The sequence below is a fragment of the Berghia stephanieae genome, chromosome 7 (genome assembly GCF_034508935.2).
Source record: "Berghia stephanieae isolate SIO BIC M18660-M18661 chromosome 7, UCSD_Bste_1.3, whole genome shotgun sequence".
In the NCBI taxonomy this organism is placed as follows: Eukaryota; Metazoa; Mollusca; class Gastropoda; order Nudibranchia; family Aeolidiidae; genus Berghia; species Berghia stephanieae.
Window position 1 is genome coordinate 28,317,144 of NC_088366.1, and position 23,335 is coordinate 28,340,478.

General features: G+C 33.3%; 1 protein-coding gene across 1 annotated transcript in view; it reads left to right on the forward strand.

The window, feature by feature from the left end:
* The first annotated feature begins 223 nt into the window (after positions 1–223).
* Positions 224–23,335, forward strand: part of LOC144976994 (copine-3-like) — a 30,261-nt gene continuing 7,149 nt past the window's right edge. Inside the window, exons 1-10 of the mRNA XM_078921656.1 lie at positions 224–340; positions 8,103–8,269; positions 10,751–10,930; positions 12,807–12,884; positions 16,551–16,625; positions 16,901–16,984; positions 19,449–19,538; positions 20,364–20,462; positions 21,192–21,278; positions 21,937–21,996. Of these exons, the coding sequence (XP_078777782.1) occupies positions 8,105–8,269; positions 10,751–10,930; positions 12,807–12,884; positions 16,551–16,625; positions 16,901–16,984; positions 19,449–19,538; positions 20,364–20,462; positions 21,192–21,278; positions 21,937–21,996 (918 nt within the window). The 5' untranslated portion in view covers positions 224–340; positions 8,103–8,104. The remainder of the gene's footprint in view (positions 341–8,102; positions 8,270–10,750; positions 10,931–12,806; positions 12,885–16,550; positions 16,626–16,900; positions 16,985–19,448; positions 19,539–20,363; positions 20,463–21,191; positions 21,279–21,936; positions 21,997–23,335) is intronic.

Genomic DNA, 23,335 nt, shown 5'->3' on the forward strand with positions numbered 1-23,335 from the left:
TGTTTCTTATGAAACTTAATTAAGAAAAGGTGTCATTTGAAGTATAATATACAAGAAAAGAAAATGCCAAATGAAAATGCCAAATGCCAAATGATTTTTCTAATGCCAAACGGTTTTCAAAAATGCCAGATTTTTGGAATCTGGCATTTAAAATGCCAAACTGGCAACCCTGGTTCCATCTTATCGACTGAACCACTACAGTAGGTTAAATCTTTTGTTTTTTGAGGTTGTTTTGACTCATCATTTCCTCCTCTCCTAATAATATTTTTATTTTGCAGAAAATAATTATAAGAATATTATCTCGGCGTTTAGTACAAGTCAAAGTCTATTGCGCTAAAAGGTAATCAATATGATGTCAAAAAATGAGGCGAGATAGCCTTTAGAAGCCTATTGTGTAAACCACAGTAGCCCCGAAGCCGAATCAGAAAATGAAATGCAGCCGTTGGTCCGTTGCCGTTGATCGACGATTGCAGTTCAGTCCAGCTCAACTCAGACACTCTCTATATTTTTATTTTATACACATTACGCATTAATTAAATTACCTCTTATAATGATTCAAATCAATGAAATGATTCAAATTTAATACATAACGGCATGAATAAAAAATCGATCGAGCTCTCACCCTCAGGATGAGAATAGAGGTCCTCGTCACTTCTCGCTATTCTCACCCCTGTTAACCAACAGGTAGGGAGGGTAGGTAGCCTAGCCGCCACCCCTTCTCGCTATTCTCATCCCGTTATTACTATTACCTAACCAACAGCCAGGGTACTACTACTACTACTACTACTACTACTACTACTACTACTACTACTACTACTACCACTACTACTACTAATACTAATAATAATAATGATGATGATGATGATGATGATGATGACGACAATGATGATAATAATAATAATAAGAAGAAGAAGAATAAACTTTATCTCATATGAAACTTGGCAATCTTGTAGATTTTTCAATTCTAAGTCTATTTCAACCCAAATATGCGTTATTTTGATAAATTTCTTGTATAGAAGGAACAAAATTGACGTCACCCAGCTCTTTGTTATTGTTTTTAGCTGTCATTTTTATAATAAGGTCTCACCGAATTGTGTTAATCACCATTTAACATTACACAAGGTTTCGTGCCTTGATAACTTGATAACATGGGTGCAAGCAGCTGGACCTCAAAAAGCCTGCAAGTCAACTTATGACCAGACATATAATCTGAAAAAGCCTGCAAGATTCATCTAGTCTTCATAATAATAGTCCACAATTGTTGTATGTTTAATCCAAAGGTTGTAATGCAGTAATTTAAGTTTCTTGTCACAAGTTGCACAATTAAAAAAAAAAAAATCAATCAAATCAATCCAAATCGCAAAAAGCCGGCGACGTTTTTTTCGGTAATCCAATCGGCCGGCAGGCCGGCTGTGGCCGGCATTCTTGCACCCATGTGATATATTATATCTGACTGGTAGATGTTATGAGTTTTTTTTAAAACTACACGCATAGCATCAATATTTGAAGATATGGTTGTTGATATTGGAAAAATTAACGACAGTGGTAAGAAAGAGAGATATAAATTGAGACAGGGGAGAGAAAGAAAGAGAAGGGGGGGGGGAGACGAAATAGAAAGTGGAGGAGAAAGAGAAGAAGAAAATACCAGCAAATTAAAATAGAGAAAGACATGGATAAAGAGAAGGGGATTTGGGAGAGGGCGAGAGAGATATGAAATATTGAGTGGACGAGAGAAAGGAAATACAAACAATATAAAAGATGTAGAGAAATAGAGTTTGGGGTAGGGGGAGGGAGGGAGAGAGCGAGAAAACATAAACAAGTTAAAATACCTAACGTAGGGAGAAATTGAGACAGCTAAGTCAACACAAAATAATAATATGCCCAATTCTTAGAGAGAGGGATAGAGAGAGAGAGAGAGAGAGAGAGAGAGAGAATCCCGTAGACAGATTTCCAACCATGATTCCCATATCTCAAGCCAGCCAGTCTACATTTTAAATGCACGACATACATGTTCACCCTCCTTACGTCCAGTACCAGGAGAGATTTGATGATCAGGTGAGAGTAGTGAGGAAGGGGGGGGGGGTGGGGTTGCTAAGCTGACCCTACACAGGGATGAGAATAGCGAGAGGATGGGGGGAGGGGGGGTGCTAAGCTGACCCTACACAGGGATGAGAATAGTAATAGCGAGAAGGGACAGCGGCTAGGCTAGGCTGCCCTCCCTACCTGTTGGTTACAGGGGTGAGAATAGCGAGAAGGGGCAACTACCTCTATTCTCATCCCGGGGGTGAGAGCTCGATCGCCTTTCTATTCTCATCCCGGGGGTGAGAATAGAGGCAGCCTATTATTATTATTATTATCGAAGTGGCAATTCGGACCCGAGTCTGAATTGCTTCCCGTGGCAATTCGGACTCCTGCCACAATGTGCCTGCGCAATCACAGGAAGTGTCGCAAGTGGAAGCTGGCTCGAAAGTGAAGCGTGGTAGGGTGGGGGGAAGCTGCTCGTTCTCAGTTGTCAGTTGTCAGTCGGTAGGAGGGTGAGTGAGCGAGCAAGTCACGTTTTAGAACTCCCGAAGATGACTACCTTCAAAAGCGGTAAAAGCGGTGATCTATTATTCCCCTTTGTCTTACTTTTTCTTGAGTACTTTTTAATTGTAATTCTAGAACTTTTTGCTATCCAATTTCTCCATTTTTACTGCTGCTGATATGACCTAAATGTGTTGCAAGCTCCTTAAAAAAACAAAACATACCACTAGATCTAAATATTCGTGGTGTTTGGGAGATTACAATTGTAGTCGCAATTGTTAACGTTAACAATCAATTTGCCCTCGCATAGAAAAAAGAGTGTCTTTGTGTAATGATTGGAAGATTTATTTGATTTGCCATGAGCATGTTGCAAAAGATACATGAATGACATATCTCTACATTATATATTTTGCCATTTGCGGCCGCGAAAAAGTGCAGAGAAAGGAGAATAATATGACTTTGGGCATTGAGCGTTTTATTTAAAAGGCAGTATAGGTCGGGATTTGACAAAAGGCAGTATCTTAATTCTTTTTTAATTAAAAAAATATGCTGTTTTATTTCTAAATATAAAAATAGAGGCGATTCTTGGCAGCAAGCCATGCAATAGAGCCCCGCCACTGGGGTAGGGGCAGAGTACTGTCTAATACTAATATTATTAGATAATACTGGACTAGGTGCCTATTAATAAAATAAGCACTGGTTGAATACGGAGAGAAAATGATCAACTGGTAATGGGATTAGTGGAGGGGGTAACCCACAAACGACCGAGGCGCTGTACGCAGGCAGGGGAGAACATGGTGATACGAGATCAAAGAGAAAAAGCCGCCGGCTCTTGGATTGTGGAAATAATTGTTGAGTGTGTGTGTGTGATTATTCTGTTTTTATTGAATTAGAGATACTCATGAGTGTGTGTGTGTTTAGGAAGACCAATACGGTTTCTATAGCTGCAAACGGAATAGTAACTGAGAGTTTCACTAATGATACTAATGATAAGTTCATCATTCGGGCGCATTGCATTGCAGTATTCCGAATCGAAGAGCCATGGAGTTATTCAGACTCGACCCTGGTTAGCCACGGAGTTCTATTCAGTTTAGACTCGAGTCCGAATTGCCACAGGAAGCAATTCAGACTCGGGTCCGAATTGCCACGGGAAGCAATTCAGACTCGGGTCCGAATAGCCTTTTCCTATTATTATTATTATTATTATTATTATTATTATTATATTATTATTATTATTATTATTATTATTATTATTATTATTATTATTATATATTATATATTATTTATTATTATTATTATTATTATTATTATTATTATTATTATTATTATTATTATTATTAGTATTATTATTAGTATTAGGTATGTGAAGAGCATCAAAAGGTCAGGTTTTTGTCTGCAGTTTCATCTTATCTACCATTTTATTAGTGTTGATAGTTTATGTGGTGGCGTTTTTATGTACCTCCGTTGGAGTTGTACAAAAACGCACCGTTGTTATGCATCTCCATTGGCAGTGTAAAAAAACGCTCCGTTTTTATGCACCTCCGTTGCTGGTTAATTAATGAACATGTTGCTGCTTGAAGCTAGAAGGAAAAAAATAATGATAAGTGTTGATAAGCTTCAATTTATTAGGCGAAGACAGATACTGGGAACGGTTCAGGTTTCCCTTTTATCAACAAAACACAATGAATAATACACTAAGGGAATGAGATATGTGTGAATGGAGTAGTTAAAGGTGAATAAACAAAAGCAATGATGGGATAGGAAATAGAATACACCTCTGTAAGGAAGTATGACTTAAAATTTGACAATTGATATTAATAAAGTTAATTAACACACTGTTTTTATCTCCCGCTGTTGAGGGTGTAAACGCGCGGTGTAGAAATAGACCCACGGAACAAAAAAAAAGGCTTCTCATCTTATTTTCTGTGAATAGACCCAATCTAAGTCCATTAGATAGTTTTAGATTGTAGTTTGGCACGCTGCTAAGTTAGTGATTACCGATGTACATTGATAATAATTAAATAATAATAATGATAATAATAATAATAATAATAATGATAATAGTAATAATAATAACAATAATAATAAAATAATAATAATTATAATTATAAATAATAATGATAATAATAATTAAAAAATCAAAGGTAAAAATAAACATGGCACACAAATGCTGATCACAATGACCAAAATATAGATAAATCAAAGTTTTTAAAAACATGATACAAAATGTTTGAAAAGCAACAACAACAACAAAAATAAACAACAAAAAAAAAGAAGAAGAAAACAAAAACAAAATCAAAAATACAATAAAAGGACAAAGACGAATACACAAATACACTGATGATAATGATAAAATATTATAAAATGATAACAATCAACATGTACATATAAGAGCACATATGTCGATAATACATTGAATGGCACTAATGTTTTTAAAAAAATATAATAATAATAATAATAATAATAATAATAATGATAATAATAATAATAATAATAATAATAATAATAATAATAATAATAATAATAATAATAATAATAATAATAATGATAATAATATAATAATAACAATGATAATAATAGAGTAAATCTAAAGTATTAAAAATATGTCCAGTAACTATAACTACAAAAATAATTTCTTTCTCAATAAAATAAAATTTTAAAAATAAAAAAAATTGTCCACAATTGGAATCAAACCCAGTACCTTCAAAGTTAGGGTCAACCGTGCTACGGAGCCACCTGATTGTTAAACATTTAATAAGGTCTTTCTAGAACATTATTTAGCCTTTAATATGCACCTCTATTTTCCGGTTTTAAATTTCAATGTTTTAGATTTTTTTTTTTAAGTAACAAAACGTACAGATTAGCAATGACTATCCCGCACAAATCTTTGGGCCTCTTTTTCGCTCACGAAGTGCCCAAATTCGCGACAAAATATGGGACGAAGCCGTTCCGTAATGCTATTTAAAAAAATTAATTACGACACTGTTTATCAATGAATATGACTGAAAGTTGGCACACAGTTAGAAAAGAGGTCATTTTAGATTATGTCAAGCGTCAAAACTCATACGATTACCAGAAGACCGTTAAAAATAGATTTTTACTCTTTGGAGTACAATATTTCTAAAACTACAAAGAGGAGAGATTTTGTCGCTCATAAGGTTATATATGCACATTTCTTCTATTTATATTTCAAATTTCATTGGACTATGATAAGTACTTTTCCCGTATTCTCACAAAACATCAACCCAATTTGCATTTCAATGAGTGAAAATATGGAGACGGCCATTTTGCTTCCCTCATCGCACAACACGAAAATGACGTGAGCGAGGCAAGGCTGCCAGATGGCCAGACTTTAACCTGAACAAATTCGACTTCAAAAGTGGCTAAATAGAAAATCATATGGCTTTCACTATTAAGTCTGGCCCACTTAAAATGAACTAAATTTTAACAAACAAAAAATTGAATAGACCAGGATAAATGTCACTGAGACAAAAATAGATGAATAAAATTTAATAAAAGAAACAAAATGATATATTTGGCCACACACGTGGCCATCTGGCAATCTTGTTCGCGAAGACTGACGACACAAATCCTTGTGCGCTTTTTTTGAATTAAGGTATTGTTTCATTGTTATGTCATAGGGATAGTAGATTAACACTCTCTCTCTCTCTCTCTCTCTCTCTCTCTCTCTCTCTCTCTCTCTTCTCTCTCTCTCTCTCTCTCTCTCATCTCTCTCTCTTCACTATCAAATAATACTAGAAATAACATAAGCCATGGTCTCACGGGACTGATTGATAAAAATTTAGCAGGCTTTTTTCGTGTCATTTGTATGGGTTGTAGACACAAAATTACACTTCGGAAAAGTTCCAAATGATCAATATTATGTATATTTAAAACAAAATTATAGTTGACCCTAGCCATACAGCTCTAAAACTATACAAGTTAGAACTCTTCTGATGTCTTCATCATATTTTCTGATAATTTTGCCATAAAATTGCCACGTTTTAATATCTAATTCCACGTATTAAGCGAGATACAGGCACAAACCAGAATAAAACGCAGAAAAAGTGTCCCATATTTTCGTATTTTTTTCTCTTTGTGAGTCATCCAAATAAATGACAGCTTTGAAACGGCATAATTTTGTTATATATTAATGGATTTTCAAAATTTAAAAAGATTTTTACTCAGTGGAGATAGGGCTTTGATTTAAGAATAGTATTTCCTACAAAAATAGAAAATAAAAATTTTCATAGTCATTGCTATACAGATGCTATATAACTTTTGCCATGTCCAAATACAGAAATACAGCATCGATGATGAATCACGTGGAATGCGCATGCATAACGGAGTTGCATAAAAACGATCTGTCAAGGAGGTGCATAAAAACACTACGTTTTATAATTATTATTCCCTTCAAATGGTTATTAAATGACCACTTTTGATGCATTTTTCCTGACAATTCAGGGTATTTTGCATATTAATTTGCATGTGAGCATATTTTATTTCATGAGAGAGTTTAGGTTCATATTTGTCTGGAATTTTAGTCTAGAGATTATTTTAAGTATGTGAAATTTTTTTGGGCTCCAAAGCTTTGTCAATGGACATTGGTCCTGAATTATAAGGTTAATTTAAATTTTAAGGGAGGTATATATACTTGTTACACCTTAACGACTTAAAAATAAAAAAATAAGTTGGACTAAAAAAAAAATAAGAGACAAAAAAATGAAAACTAAATTATGGCTCTTGAATACATTTGATTTTTTATTTATTCTATTCCCCCCCCCCCCCCCCCCCCCCCCCCCCCCCAAAAAAAAAAAAGAAAAAAAAGTTAAAGAATAAAATAAAATAAAAATTTAAAAATTGATAAAATGATCATATATTACAGATGTTCAAATCTCAAATAATAAGTTTTGTTAGGTAGTAGTATCATAATGTGATTTGTAGGTATATTAATGGTGATGTTAATAGTTGTCGTTGTCTCATTTTAAAATATTTATGTCCTTTTTAACACATTCCAGCTATATCATTAATACTTTGGATTGGCACAGTCATATTAGTTTAGATAGATGGAGATAAGAGGGATTACGTTTACTATGTACGTTATAGTGAAGCTTAGTTTATGTGGATTTGTATTTTATATTGTATAGTAGATTAAGTTGATCTTGGTCTTAATTGCCTAATGTTTGGGTTTTCTGAAAACTCACCATCCAAAATGTTTAATCTCCCTACATTTTGTCCACACAAATCTCTTAACTATTTTGATGTAGGGTGGTTGCAAGTCAATTATATCTATATCAGACTTAATTAACTTTAATTGAACACTTCTTTTACTTATGTCAGTCAAAATGTTGGTCGATGCACTTCAGAATGTCTTCACATTAATTGTTCCTTATTTGAGTTATTGGAAAAGGATTGCTGTTGATTCAGGCAAAAAAAGGAAGGTAAAAAAAAGCCTTTTCATCGAAAAATATATGGAAATAAGATTGACAAAGAGAGTGCAAATTGAATTTTTGGATTTCATCTTCTTATGAAACCTGTAATGTAACATTTGATACCATTTATGTTTTTTTAACTCAAAGCTATGGCACACATGGGTCCCCCCAGTATACCTCGACCAGCTGATGAGTGTTTATCCAAGGTAGAACTTCGTGTAGAATGCAAGAATCTTCTAAATAAAGATGTCATGTCAAAATCAGATCCATGTGCTGTGCTTTACATGTCGAGAAAAGGGGGCAACCTGGAAGAGGTTTGTATTTATATATATATATAGCTCCCCCCTCTCTACCCACTAATATTTGTTAAAATTAATCAAGGTGTTTTACAAAGGTAGCAAATGACCATATAAATCCATGAACGAAATTTCCCCTCCTTAAATCCAAGACCTAACTTCTCTATACAAGCCAGTGCTAGCTTTGAGATCCGCTGAATCTTTATTGCTTAACATAAGAACATTTTCAAACAAATTTAACTGTAAATCTTTCTGTATCAGTGCCCCTCGGTCATGGAATATCATAAGTTTTAAAACTAGATCCAGCCCATCATTTGAAATTTTTATAAAGATTCTGAAAACAGAACTTTTTTCCTACCTTTTTAGTCCACTGTATATTTTAATTTTTGAATTGTATAACTATTGATTGTCACTGAAATCCTATTTATTTATTTATTTATTTATTAAATAAAAAAAAATAATTCATAGTATCCTGACACCTTTGAGTGGAAGTGTGCGCTTTATAAAGGCTTCATTATTATTATTATTATTATTATTATTATTATTATTATTATTATTATTATTTTATTATTATTATTATTATTATTATTATTATTATTATTATTATTATTATTCTCAAAACAAAATTCAATATCAACAACCTTTCTGTGACGCATTTAATTTCTTGCAATAGATTTATCTTAAAGATTAATGATCAACTACATCATAAATCCACATAAAATGGGATGTCATTTGAGATTTCATTTATATAGTGTTTATATGGAAAATGCAATTGCTGTGAATTCTTGGAATAGGATCTATCCAAGAAAAAAAATCAATTCCTAGAAGAGGAAAGAAATGTACTTTTCACAGCAATTGATTCGCATGCAGTTAAATTGAAAAAACAAACAAACAAACCATTATTGGGGCAACAAGGCTAGTTGGAGTCGATGACTTCTGTTGAAATGAACAATATGTGAGAATTTCTTGCTTCCTTCAGAATTAGATGCTTTCTTTCACAGAATATTTTTTACTATCATATCTAGACTAGACCCAGCTACTCAAGCTGTTGGATATATAATGAGGTCAGGAAAATAATCTTGCAGGTTGGAACCATGAACCAGGTTTATGATCAGAAATTGTTTGAATTTGAACCACTTGCTTTTCCCTGATATGTATAATTTTATTATGTTTGTTTACTTGATTGTTTGTGCTTATAATGTGCTCGTGATACTTACAGGCCATTTCAGAGCCAAGTGATTTTGTTAGGTGTTATTAAGTGTAAATGCTTTTTCATGATTGCATGATACATTTACTCTCTTCATTGTTCATTTTAGGCAAATATTTATCTTGCGATGTACAAGGGCAGTGTTTATTGTCCTTTTTAATTGTTGACATATTTCCAGAAAAATGATCTAACTGTGGATCGACTAAGAGACTTTTTGAATTTTCCAACGTGAATGGATTGATAAAAATATTCAGTTTTAGTTATGAAGGTTGACCACAGTAGATTTAAACTTGAGCTCAGATATTGCCTAAGCTCACAAATGATGACGCAAATGAAATCATTTGTAATATCAGGATTGAATAATTGAGAAATCTAATTTCAAAACCGTCAATGTCGCATTTTCATAATTCAGCGAAAAATGCATTAAAAAAAATTTTGTTTACTGACTTAAAGACGAAAGTACCTGTCTTGTTTGCCTCATAGACTTTGAGTGTTTTGAATCTTCAAATTTTCTTGGTGATCCTAAGATGTCCAATAGATTGCTTAAAAGTGTAACTCATTTTCTATCTGGATGTGACCCAGAATTTTTTGAAAGTCAACTCTTCAATTGATTTATCCTCTATCAAGTGCATTTGTGAGCCACTGCCTCAATATAGTATTATGTCGGATGCATAAAATTTGAGAATCAAGATAAAATGATCTGAAGTTCAAAGTTTTTTATATGAGCAGTATAAGAAACTGCATTAATTCTTCACAATAAAACCCCTTTTTGATTACTAAAGCGCCATAAACCAGACTTTAAATCAAAATTGTCACCATCTGATCCACTCTGACTCTGGCATTATACCAATTTGAGGTGGTCGGCACATTTTAACACCATGAAGGTGTCTGTACTACTGTCATCAAAATAAGTGCTTTTAAAGATTTACGATTGGTTCTTAGCACAACACAAAAATGCCTGCAATAAAAATTCCAATATCTGCAAAATAGAAAAGTTATTTTTGATATATTTATTTTTCTTACTTCTTAAGTGAAGACTGTAAACTTTGATAATACTTAAAGAGTAATTAGGATTAAGTTATTTGTCCTGGCATCAAATGTCATTGCGTCATATATTGTCATTAATCAATCCCACCATTGTCTCAAAGTACAAAGACCAATATCTCTCCAGTAACAGATGAAAGATCAGTAATAGAAGTTTGATGAATCACTTTATACTAGCTGCCTCAGGAAAAACATTTTTTAGCTTGGTTCAAATACATTTCGTCTTTAAAAAAAAAAAAAAAATTCAGGTTGGTCGCACAGAAAATGTAAAGAATTCCTTGAATCCAGTATTTGCTACTCCATTTAAAGTGAACTACTACTTTGAAGAAGTGCAGAAGATCAAGATTTGTGTGTTTGATATCGACAATTCATCTCATACTCTAAATGATGATGACTTTTTGGGACAGATTGAGTGCACTTTGGGGCAGGTAAGAACCACTATATAGTGATGGTACATCATGTTCTTTTTGTTTTTTTAAAATCCAGATGCCTTGAGATCGTGTGCTTAGATCATATATCTAGTTGAAATCAGGTTTTGTGTGCTCTACTGGTATAGATTTCATTTCAAAACTATGACTGCTTTATTTATGAGATATGAATCCTTTGAATTATACAATAAACATGGCGCTCTCTATCAGAAAAAGTTGACTCTGGTAGAAAAATTAAAAAGGAAAATAATGGAATCCAGGGTGAATTAAACATGGAACTGAAATGAAAATGATTTGGTTTGCCATGTCAAAAAGAAGTATTCCAAATGTTGCTGTTTGGAGCTCGAAAGAAATGAATGATTGTCATTAATGGAATATTAGCTTCAATTTAATATACAAAGACAAATGCCTGTCAGCACCATCCTCTCATCTCTCATTTGTAGACCTGTAAATTCTCAGTCAATTAACTGAAAACAGTCAATTTGTCAAATACAAATATTTTAAAAAAGGAAAGAAAGAAATGAAGAAGGAAAGTTTTCATGAATCGTAGTCGAATGACTGAAAGTAATTAGGAATGTTCCACAGCGCTACGCATAGCTCATGGGTCGTTTATATTAACGATAGATATATTCCCAAGGCTAAGTGACACTTTTTAGAATTGTCGTGTCTGAACACATCCCAGTGTATTTTCACACAGCCTATGTGAAATTATTTTTTCACTTTCCAAACCGTGATCCCAATGGTAGCCAATTTTAACTGAGCCGCTGGCGATAAATTTCACTTTTTCGTCTAAGCCAAAATTGACCACATTTACCTGGAGGGAAGTAAAAGTATGAAAAAAGTAAAATGCGAAAGCCGGAAGTGCGTTATGTAGACAACTTTAAATTGAAAGTTAGGGATTGCTACAGTACCTACATCTCGATTGCCTCACATTGTAAACAAACTGGTTGACCGTTTCTAGTTTCTTCACTGATTAGGTACCTAATTATAAGGAACAATGGTAAGTAGCCTAATTAATTCCTGCGCAAATTAGTTTTCTGCCATTGTTTTGCTCAAGCGAGCTTGCTGTTTACTATTCATTTCGATTCTTTGATTTTTCCGCTACGACGAATTATGATTATGAAGAGTTTCAGTCAATTTTTATAGAGCTTATTTACAGGTCTACATTTGTCTTTAGTGTCTCATTCATCTTGTTTTCTTAACAAAGGGGAAATCTGAAGCGTCCACATCATTTGTCTATTTAAATTAAATTGAAGCCTTTATTTCATTTTGTGATTGTTTTTTACAACAAGAAATAGGACAAATTGAATTCAGCACTAAATCATTTAGTAATCTTTTCCTTATATGTGTGATTTTATCACGTTTTGTCCACAAGTTATGATATATTATTTATGAAGACGATGTACCTGACTGTTAACCATTAAAATATATGAGAAGTTATGTAAATGAAGAGATCATTGTACAAAATAATATTACGATGATGAAATTTGCAAATCAAGCAAGTCATTAAAATCAAGTTTTACAGACTTACATTGTTGCACTACCAAACACTTGATCCATTTGAGGTAAATATTGCTGCTTAAGTGATAGTATATATATTCTTATACTTATTGGATGTCGTGTCATGAAATCAAGTAACAAAGTGCTCCATAATGCCTGATGTAAATATAAATAAAGGAGGGATGTTTATATATTTTTTAATTACGCGTTTGCAACTTTCGCTCCCTATTTGTGTGTTGATTCAATTTTTTTGTTCTTGAAATTTTGTTATTTGCTTACAAAGTTTGATAACTTTTGATACACAATATTTATTTATTTTTTTCTGGGTTTTTTTGTTACATTAATTCATTATTGTCATTATTTATTTTTTGCTCAGCTTGTGTCAAACAGCCCATACCATAAACCTTTGACAAAAAAAGACGGAAAGACTCAAGCAGGAAATGGTGTAATTACAGTAAGTCTGCTCTTGATAGATAAAAAGTATGTTTTACTTTATTATGTGTTGTCTGTTTCTTTTTGTTGTTGAAATACTAGTCATTTTTAGATAAGTATAATATTGTAATGATATAAATTAAATTTTATAGTATTTGATAACTATTTTTTTACCTTAGCATCAATTTTAATGATTCAGAACTCTGAGAAGGAGAATAAATTTCCTTCTGACAAAGTCTTTTAAGGGGCAGTGGAGTCGATTATTTTTAAATTGTCTAATAATAATAATATTAATAATAATAATAAGAATAATGACATTTATTTATATTTCTCCAAATCCTCTATACAATGAAGCTCTAGGCACATAACAATCAAATCAATCCATTCAAATTTCTCTCTCTCTCTCTCTCTCTCTCTCTCTCTCTCTCTCTCTCTCTCTCTCTCTCTCTCTCTCTCTCTCTCTCTCTCTCTCTCTCTCTCTCTCCCCCCTTCCGTTATACTTTTCTAAATGTTGAATTTATCAAAATCAAAACAAGATGGTTCAAGAAATATACTTTAATCAATCGCATTTGTTGGTCACAGGGCTGATTAAAAATCATAAGTAGTAAAAGCACACTTGCAAACTGTTAATACTTAATTTTGAATGCCACTCACACCTCCTATGGCCCACTTATTTGGTGAGTATATTTCTCAAATTTACACAAGAGCATTTTACAACGCAATACGAGGGCTCTTTCATAATTAACCGAAAAATGCCTGTTTTTTTATGCTATCAACAAAATTCTTGCACGTGTTCATACCTTGACTCGTCCTTCATTTCTCTACGTAACAGCCAAGTCTGTTGACACACTTCTGCCAACGCCGCACCATGGAATAGATACCCTCTTGGAAGAAATTTCCATCAAGGTTTTGTAGCCATTTCCGCACATGGTCAACAAACTCTTCATCGACATCAAAGTGCTTTCCTGCCAACTCACGTTTCAGTGACCCAAAGAGGTGATAATCAGATGGTGCGAGGTCTGGACTGTGTGGTGGGTGTGGCAAAATCTCCCATCCATATTTCTCTAGCCAACCTTGCGTCACTCGTGCTGTGTGGGGTGTAGCGTTGTCGTGTTGCAAAATGACCCCGTTGGTCAACTGCCCTGGGCGCTTTCTGCGAATGGCCTCCCTAAGCTTGTCAAGAATTTGGCAGTACCTTGCAGCATTGATTGTTTCTCCAGGTTGTAAGGTTTCGAACAGAATAACACGACGACTAACCCAGAAAACAGTTCCCATTATTTTCTTTGCTGACCGCATGACTTTGAATTTCTTCGCGACAGGTGAGGATGGATGTTTCCATGTCATCGAATCTTGCTTTGTTTCTGGGGTGCAATGGTGCAACCAAGTCTCATCACCGGTGACTATGCTGTCAAGAAAAGTCACATCGTACCCTAGAAAGTCTCCGCCGGCGTTGGCAGTATTCCCGTGAACCCTGCATGAGCTCTTGCTTCTTCTCAAAAGTTCCCTGCAGATGTCCAATCTTTGTTCTTTATGATTGTCTGTCAATTGCTTAGGAACCCATCTTGCGCTGACTTTTATGTAGCCAAGTTCATCAAATACAATTCTATGGGCAGAAGTTTCCAAAATTTCAAGACTGCTTGCGATTTCATGAAGTTTCAACCTCCTGTCTTGACGAATAAGCTCATCAACTCGCTTCACATTGTCTTCTGACGTCGCAGTTATCGAACGCCCTCTCCCTTCCCTGTTTGTCAAGTCGGAATGACCGGCTTCAAACAAATTACACCAGTGATAGACTTGTGTACGGCTTATAACATGCTCACCATATACACTCTGAAGTTCTTTATGAATTTCGGTAGGATTCAGACTTTTGGCGTTCAAAAAACGTATGACAGCTCTGATTTCCTCCTTTGACCAAGTTTCAAGGTGGGCCGCCATCTTTAAAATCGTCTAGAAATTCATTGTGCAAAATGATGCACTTCATAATTTCTGGGAATATCCGTAAGGAAATAAGGAATATTATGTCGTTTACAGAATTAAAAAATCTCCACTGGTTGCTGAGAAATGGGCATTTTTCGGTTATTTCTGAAAGAGCCCTCGTACATCTTATTAAGATACATTAGAGAATTCAAGACTTCAGTAAATTATTTAGATCAACGTAGACTTTTCTCATGCTACTTATTAATAGGTCTCAGTCACACAGGTGACTCACTGAATTCTCTCTTATAGGCTATAATTTATTTAGTATTAAATTAGTATTATATTATATTATTATTTTATCTTATGTCATTATTATTATTATTATTATTATTATTATTATTATTATTATTATTATTATTATTATTAGTTATTATTATTATTATTATTATTATTGTTATTACATCTTTACCCGAGCAAATGTAACAACTTTCCAACCCAATATCAACATTTCAAGACCAATTCCAACAGTTTCCAGATCAAATTAAACTTTCCAATCCAAAAATCCAAACTCGGCACTATAGGAAATATAACGTAAGTCCAATCCAAATTAAAACATTGTCCAGTCCAAATACAGCAATTAACAAAACAAATTCGGCATGGTCAAATAAAATTTTGGCACTTTGAAATCAAAACAGATTATGGATTGAAAGCAAAACATATATATCTTATGATCGAAGTGATTTTCTTTTCAATGGTACATAACTCTCATTAAATAAACAATAACATTGCTATAGGAATCAAGAAGAACATAACCATAATCTTGACCGCAATTGAAGCATCTCTCCAATCTTATCTTCATCTCAAATTTTTTGAAAACTCTGTCGAGGCATTGTTGATGTTTTGATGAGATAGATAACGAGTGATCGGATTGAATATTTTCAATGATTGTCAATGAATTTTGCCTCCCTATTCTCCATTCCTCAACATTGCGGACGCATTTTCCACCTTGAAGTCAATAGGCATGGAGTGATGGAAAACCAAGAAACCATCATGAATGAGCGTGACTACAACACACGGATTGGGTTTTGGCTAATTTAGCAGAGGTGTGTGTGTCACGTGCGACAGTGGATGCAATGCACAATTCTTACTTTCAATTCCAAACTCCCAGGCCAAGATGTTATGGTTTAATTTATACTTATCAATATGTTCTGAAACAATACAGTTTTATTTCAAAATGTATCAAAATGCACTTTTGACTTGTTTCTTTTGAACATGTTGAAATTTATTTAGCATATGCCGAATTTGAATCAAATTTGAACTGAACAATATGTGAATTTGAATTGGGTTGCCGAATTTGGACGAGACAACAAATGAATTTGGCTGCGTTATGTTTAAATTTGGTTTTGTTATTCCGAAATTTTATTGGAAAGTGCCAAAATCGGTCTGCTTAGTTGAATTAGGACTGGAAGGATGTTACATTTGCTTGGGAAAAGGTGTAAATATTATTATCATTATTATTATTATTATTATTATTATTATTATTATTATTATTATTATTATTATTATTATTATTATTATTGTTATTTATTTATTTATTTATTTATTTTTTAAATTAATTTTTTTTTTCCAACTTGTGATTCACTCCGTAAATACAAGATTTTATGTAAACTGCCTGTAGTCATGGTTGAGATCCGTTGAGGCTTTTTCAAACAAACAAATAAAGACGAAAAAAATGTAATTAAATATATAATTATTTATTGATTTCTGTCAGATCAGAGCAGAGGAAGTAAAGGAAGGAGGAGAGATGGCTCAGATTTTCTTTAAGGCTAAAAAACTGGATAACAAGGTAAATCATGCGATAGAGAGAGAGAGAGAGAGAGAGAGAGAGAGAGAGAGAGAGAGAGAGAGAGAGAGAGAGAGAGAGAGAGAGAGAGAGAGAGAGAGAGAGAGAGAGAGAGAGAGAGAGAGAGAGAAAAGAAAGGAGAGAAGAGAGAGAGAGAGAGAGAGAGAGAGAGAGAGAGAGAGAGAGAGAGAGAGAGAGAGAGAGAGAGAGAGAGAGAGAGAGAGAGAGAGAGAGAGATTAGACTTTTGTAATTTAACATATTTTTTTTTTGTTGCCAGGACTTCATGGGTAAATCCGACCCTTATCTGGAGATTCAAAAGACAACCTATGACGGGCAATGGCAGATCATTCACAGAACAGAGGTACTAATGTATTATCAAACAGTGTATTGCAAATCACAATACAATGTGGGAAAATAAAATATACTTGATGCCTGGCTGGTTGCTCTCAAAGGATTATCAATAGCACAGTCGTAGAGCATTAGCCGAGATTTTTTCCTGACTGTATCCACCCATCAGCATTTGCCAGATCTGACTAAAAGTACTTTGCGATAGCGGTCCATTCCAAAGGTTGCAAATAATAGCTACTGTTCATCAAAAGCCACAGAAACTGGATAAATTCTAGCTCTTGTCATATGGCTCTGATTTTTAAATTTATGTCACTGCGTGGAATCAGCGCTATTTCAGTTGGAACTCCTAAGGGGTCATTAACCCTCCCTGCTAGCTACCTGCGTGAGGTCATTGGAGTTCAGTGCCGTGTCCAATGGGGGCAATTATGGATATTTATGGCCTTATAATATGTCTGTATAGCAGGAAAACAATAACAGACTCTTTCACTTTATTATTTTGATTTGAAAAATCAGTTGTCTTTCTAAACATCAGTGAAAATTTGACATTCTTGTGGTTAATAATTTTCTTTAAATATCACAAATTATGGATCAAATTTTAAGTGCTTGTAAATTATGATGCACTTAAATAAAAAATTTGTTATTTAAAACTCAGCGGCAGTTTCTCAAGAGTTTTAATAAATATCAAAAGTACATATATGCATCTATGTTCCTGTGCATTATTATCATATTGGCAGTTGATTTTCTTGATTTATTCATGGTTTTGTTAGTTCTGTATATTTTTTTACCACTTCCATTCCTCTCAAACAGTTGTGTTGGTCATAACAGTAAACTGATATGATTTATGTCATTATGTGGTAAAATAACTCAAGAGGATAAGATTTTATTGACCAGTAAAAAGTAAAAACCAATATTGTGTATGATTTCAATATCTCAATATACTATCAATCTGCCTATAAAGTATGACCTCTTTACAAGAAAAAAATCAATCACCGAACAAGGTTACTGGACATACTACAAATATTGCAGTATCAATCATCAATTACAACTAACACTAAGCACTGGTACGGTTAAATTAAATGATTTGCTCAAACAGACGGACACAGTATGTGGACAAAAGAGGATTCAAAATTATGAGGGCATATAGTTTATTCCAAGTAGCGACCTCTTTCTCCTTATCGACCAACTACATTCAAAACGAACACACTGTCCACATAGGTTATATAGAATCGTCTCCTTTCTTCCAAGAATACACATTTAGTCATTGTCGTATAAAGTCATCTGATATACCATTGAACTCCAGTCAGTCAAATTTAAGTGATAAAACAATTGAATAGCAGTCAGAGTCAAATCAGTGTAACACCACAGGCATACCACAGCAAGATCATTTAATTTTTGGGAAATCACTGCCATTTATATCTGGATGCTCCAGTCTATAAAAAGTTAACACATTCACTTGCATTGTATTACTTATAGAGCATGCAAAAATAAGAGTAATTGAGATGGATTTCAATGACCCTAAACATTGACACCTATATGGCACTATAAAGGCGGCATTTCCTGAGACAACCACACAAAAGCAGTATACATATTCAAACAATGATGCCTAACATTCATAAAAAATGTAATTTTGACTTGAATTGTAAGGGATTTAAGTATACAAAAAAGTCATCAAGCCGTTGAAAAGTTGGCTTTCAAATGTGCCCAAAACTACATAATATTTAAATCAGTTAAATGCTTTTAAAAAAATATTGAATTTTTTCGTCTAATGGTTTATATTTTATTCCTAAACTGATATTTGGACATAATTCATTGCATGGAATACTGTGGGAGAGAAAATGAGGATCTCACCAAGTCATGCCAAATAATAATTTTACAATTAAAAAAATTCATATTTTTAAAGATTTTACTGCCCGGACAATATAACTTGGCATGTGTCAAGATCATCATTTTTACTTTATGATGATGCTTGTTTCAATCATTTTCTGCTGCTGGGAATTAAAGTATTAATATGCAAATTACAACAAATTAATTTCATTGATAGCTCAAAAATCACTAAATTGACACCTCTCTTATGAGCAGCCTTAAGAGGATACACTATTGTCAACCATGGAATATGATGAAAGAAACCCTTGCTTTGCTTGTGGTAAGGGAACAATTTTCATATTCATGTTAGCAACTGAGCAATACTATGAAATATTGTAGCAATTAATTACCATCAGAGGCATCACAGATTCCCCCTGACCGCTACCTGTTCTACCCATGGGCTGACCTCACTAATGGGGTCGAGAGGGGAAAATGCCATGCATTGATGTATGCTATTATTATTATTATTATTATTATTATTATTATTATTATTATTATTATTATTATTATTATTATTATTGTTATCATCATTATTGTTGTTGTTGTCGTCGTCGTTGTTGTATTTTGTTGAAATTACCATTTTTGTTAGATCGGTCCCAACATCTTTATTTCAGGTCATCAAAAACAATCTCAACCCAGTATGGAGACCTGTGACTCTGTCAGTCCAGAGTTTGTGTGGAGGGAATTATCAACAAAAAATTAAGGTAGGTTTTTATCTCTCTTTAGAGACACCTAGAAGATAATGATATTTGTCGATTGGATAAGGTAGGACTGTAAATCTTCCGACAGTACGATTTTGCTAGAAAAAATCAGTTTTTATTTCTTTTACGAACGCTGACTTAAAAAAAAAGAAGAAAACTTTGTATTTGTCGCGTCAAAGACAAAACAAAACTAGACCATCAAGTCAGCTAGTTATATTATCATTCCACCTACACGTCCGCTAGACGTTGATTATTCACTGCCTGCCTACTGTGTCATAGACAGCGTGTGTCAGACCGGGCCATTTCTCTCTATTTTTCTACCGACACACAAGTATTTCTCCAGCTGTCTCTACCTTCCTATGCTTTCTTTGTTTCAGTTTAAAAGACAACCGGAAAAAAATAATGCGAAATCCTCCTCCTCCTCCTGATCCTCCTCCTCCTCCTCCTCCTCTTCTTCTTCACGGCGTGTTCAAAAAGTTCTGACAATTTTTTCACCAACCATTTAAAGGCCTGATAAGGCATTGCTCTTCCACTCAGGGGACCTGGGTTCAAGCCCTCCTGATGTCATCTTGTTTTGTTTTTTTTTTCCCTTGATTAAAAAATTTAGTCCCTATAGCTCACTTTGTTGGGCAGATCCCTGGGTTATCTCAGTATTATTTTCAAGATAGACCAACTCAAAAGACCAATTTCTCCTAGGGCTCAGTAGGGGAAGTAAGACTTGTTTACTCTTTTTGCTTTGATTATTTTAGCAAACTTGCATCACATTATGTAGAAAAAGAAAAAGAAAAACGTACAATGTTGACCAATTTGTTCTTTTTTTCCCCACAGATTGATTGCTATGATTGGGACAGTGATGGAAGCCACGACTACATAGGTGGCTGCATTGTCACTCTCGAGGAAATTCTCAAAGCGGGATCTCAAGGAGAGGTGAGATGGAACAGTGAAAATATGGGTGATAAACTCATTTTGTGCACTTGGTTTTTCTTGCATTAAGTCTAGATGGAAACTGAACATTTTCTTTCTCAAAAGTTTACAGGCTTTGTACTTTCAGTTATATGGCTGATATATTTATAATGAAGTTTTACTTATTGAATAGACTTTAAAAAATCTGTCAAAATGGTTGTTTCACCAAAACATTTATTTATTTATATTTTTGTTGTTGTTGATAATATTCAGTCTAAGTCAGTTGGTTTATAAATGAGAAGAAGAAGACGAATAATGAGGAGGAGGAGGAGGAAGAAGAGAGCTTCTTTGACCTTTGATCTGAACAAATTTACTCAAAATATGTGATTTTCACCAAATAGCTTTCATTAAATGTTTTAGAACAAATTTAGATATAGATGTACATATTACAGGTTATTTAAGATATTTTTGAGAAAAGTAATGATTTACAATCACTTTATTAAAATAACAAGTAAAAGATGTTTAGGTCAATGAATTACAGCTGAAAAAAAAAAGCACTTAAGAAAAAAAAAAAGAAAAAAAAAGATAAGAATCCACAGAGTGATTTTGAAATTCTTATTTCATTTTAAAACTGTTTCTCAAAGTTTAAATATTTTATTCACGACGGACTCGATATCATTAAAGCCACCAGCTACATTGTTATGAACTTGTTGCCATCAGTAAACCGTTTTTCTTGCTTTATTGCTTTATCAGGTATCATGGCAATGCATCAACCCATCCAAGCAGGCTAAAAAGAAAAGTTACACCAACTCGGGCTTGATCCAAGTCTCGTCTTGCAAGGTAACCTCTTTTTAAAAAATTCAGACAGCACCAAACTCATTGCCTTTTTAACTTACATAACAGAGAATGATTTACATCCATGTGTCAATGCTTTACACTTAACGTGATACAAAACTCACTGATACCTATGTGAATGTGTCAAGGCTTTTATCTTATTATTATCTTATATAATGGAGAACTCATTAACATCCATGTGTCATTTATTTCTACGTAACATAACACAAAACCTATGTGTTGTATTTTTAGCTCTTTGGTGGACATCAAGACCGAAATAGTCTTTGCACAAAGTCTCTATTCAATCATTATATCATTAAAGATATTTCTTGCTGTGCAATAAAATGTGTTTCAGTAAAAAAAATATCTTTATTTAACTAATCCTGAGCTTGTATTCCATGGACATTTATTTTGATTAAGTCATTATTTATAAAAATGATGTTATAACATACGGTTCATGTGGAATAACAAGACAAAAAAACAACAAACCCAAGACGATTAAGTTTAGTAACAAAGAAAAAAAGTAATCGAGAGAAGAATATCAATAAAATGGAAATATAAATTTAAAGGGAAATTGACTCAGTTATGTACTTTTTTTTTGGAAATAGAGGGGGCATTCATTACAGTTTAACACAATATTTTTTCTCATGTTGTTTTTCTTCAGATTGTGAAAGAGCATACGTTCTTGGAATTTATCTTTGGTGGAATGCAAATTAATGTCACTGTAAGTTTTAAAGGATAGAGGCAAATGAAAAAAAAAAAATATGTACATACTCCCCAAAATTGATGACTTAAATCATATCAAAGATTCTGTGTCACTTGAAGTAAATGTAAATATCTTACGATTACTAAAAATGATACAACAGGGGAGCGAAGCCGAAAAAAAATAAAAAAGGTAAACTTTAATGCACTCCAATATTAAGTCAAATTTTCATATGAAAAACACGACAAATTGTTACTCAGCAGTGCACCACTGCATTGACAACAAAGCAAAAGTTGCTTCCTTTAATTTTAATGTATAAAAATCTAATCAGCATTCACATATTAAGCTGGCTTCATCAGTGCAAAAGCAATGGGGGGAGGTTTTTTTGTTTGATTTTTTAAAAAAATGTTTAAGAAGTATAACAAGACAAAGAAAATCCAGTCAATCTGTCTAACAGGATAAGGTTTATTTGGGATTTTGGAATACTCCATTTGACAATATTACTCCTAAAAATCTGAAAACTGCATTTTACCCATTGTTTTTGCACCGATGAAGCCAGCTTCATACGTGAATGCTGATTTGATAGCTGTATTTAATGTATTAAATCCAACAGGAAAGCACTCAGCTAGGAGAAATGGTAACGTTTGGTTTCAGTGTGAGATAAACTGGTTTTATTGGTATTTTGTTTCTGAAAGAATATTACATTATCTGTAATAATAATAATAATAATAATAATAATAATAATAATAATAATAATAATAATAATAATAATAATAATAATAATAATAATAATAATAATAATAATAATAATAATAATAATGATATTTTTAATATGAATTTATATAGCACCTTGTTCCAGTCAGATCGCTCACTAGTGCTTTACATCAACATATAATATTTAGTACACATTACATCTCATACTGCCAAGTTAAAAACAACATTGATTTGATAATAGGATATATAATAAAATACATTCTAGGAATCTAAATCAAATGCTTTACAGAAAAGTTCAGTTTTTAACCATTTTCTAAAGGTAAGTGGATTTTCACTATTTTTTGTTTCAATACTGCTGGGGTTCCACAATCAGGGAGCATGGTGGTCAAAAGGTTTCTCATGAAAAACTAGGGATTTTGGGGATTCTCGTAACAGATTTAAATTAGCAGATCTGAAATTTCGACTGGGTTCATAACGGTTGATAAGTTTTTGAAGATAAACAGGAGCAGAATTGTTGTTCAAGAGTGCTTTAAATGGTATTAATTTATTCCCTGTGAAATGTTTTAGAACAAGTCCTTTGGATAGATGCCAGCAAATTTTTTTCAGAACCCAAACGCTTATGGGACAGGAGTTTATTTTGTTACAT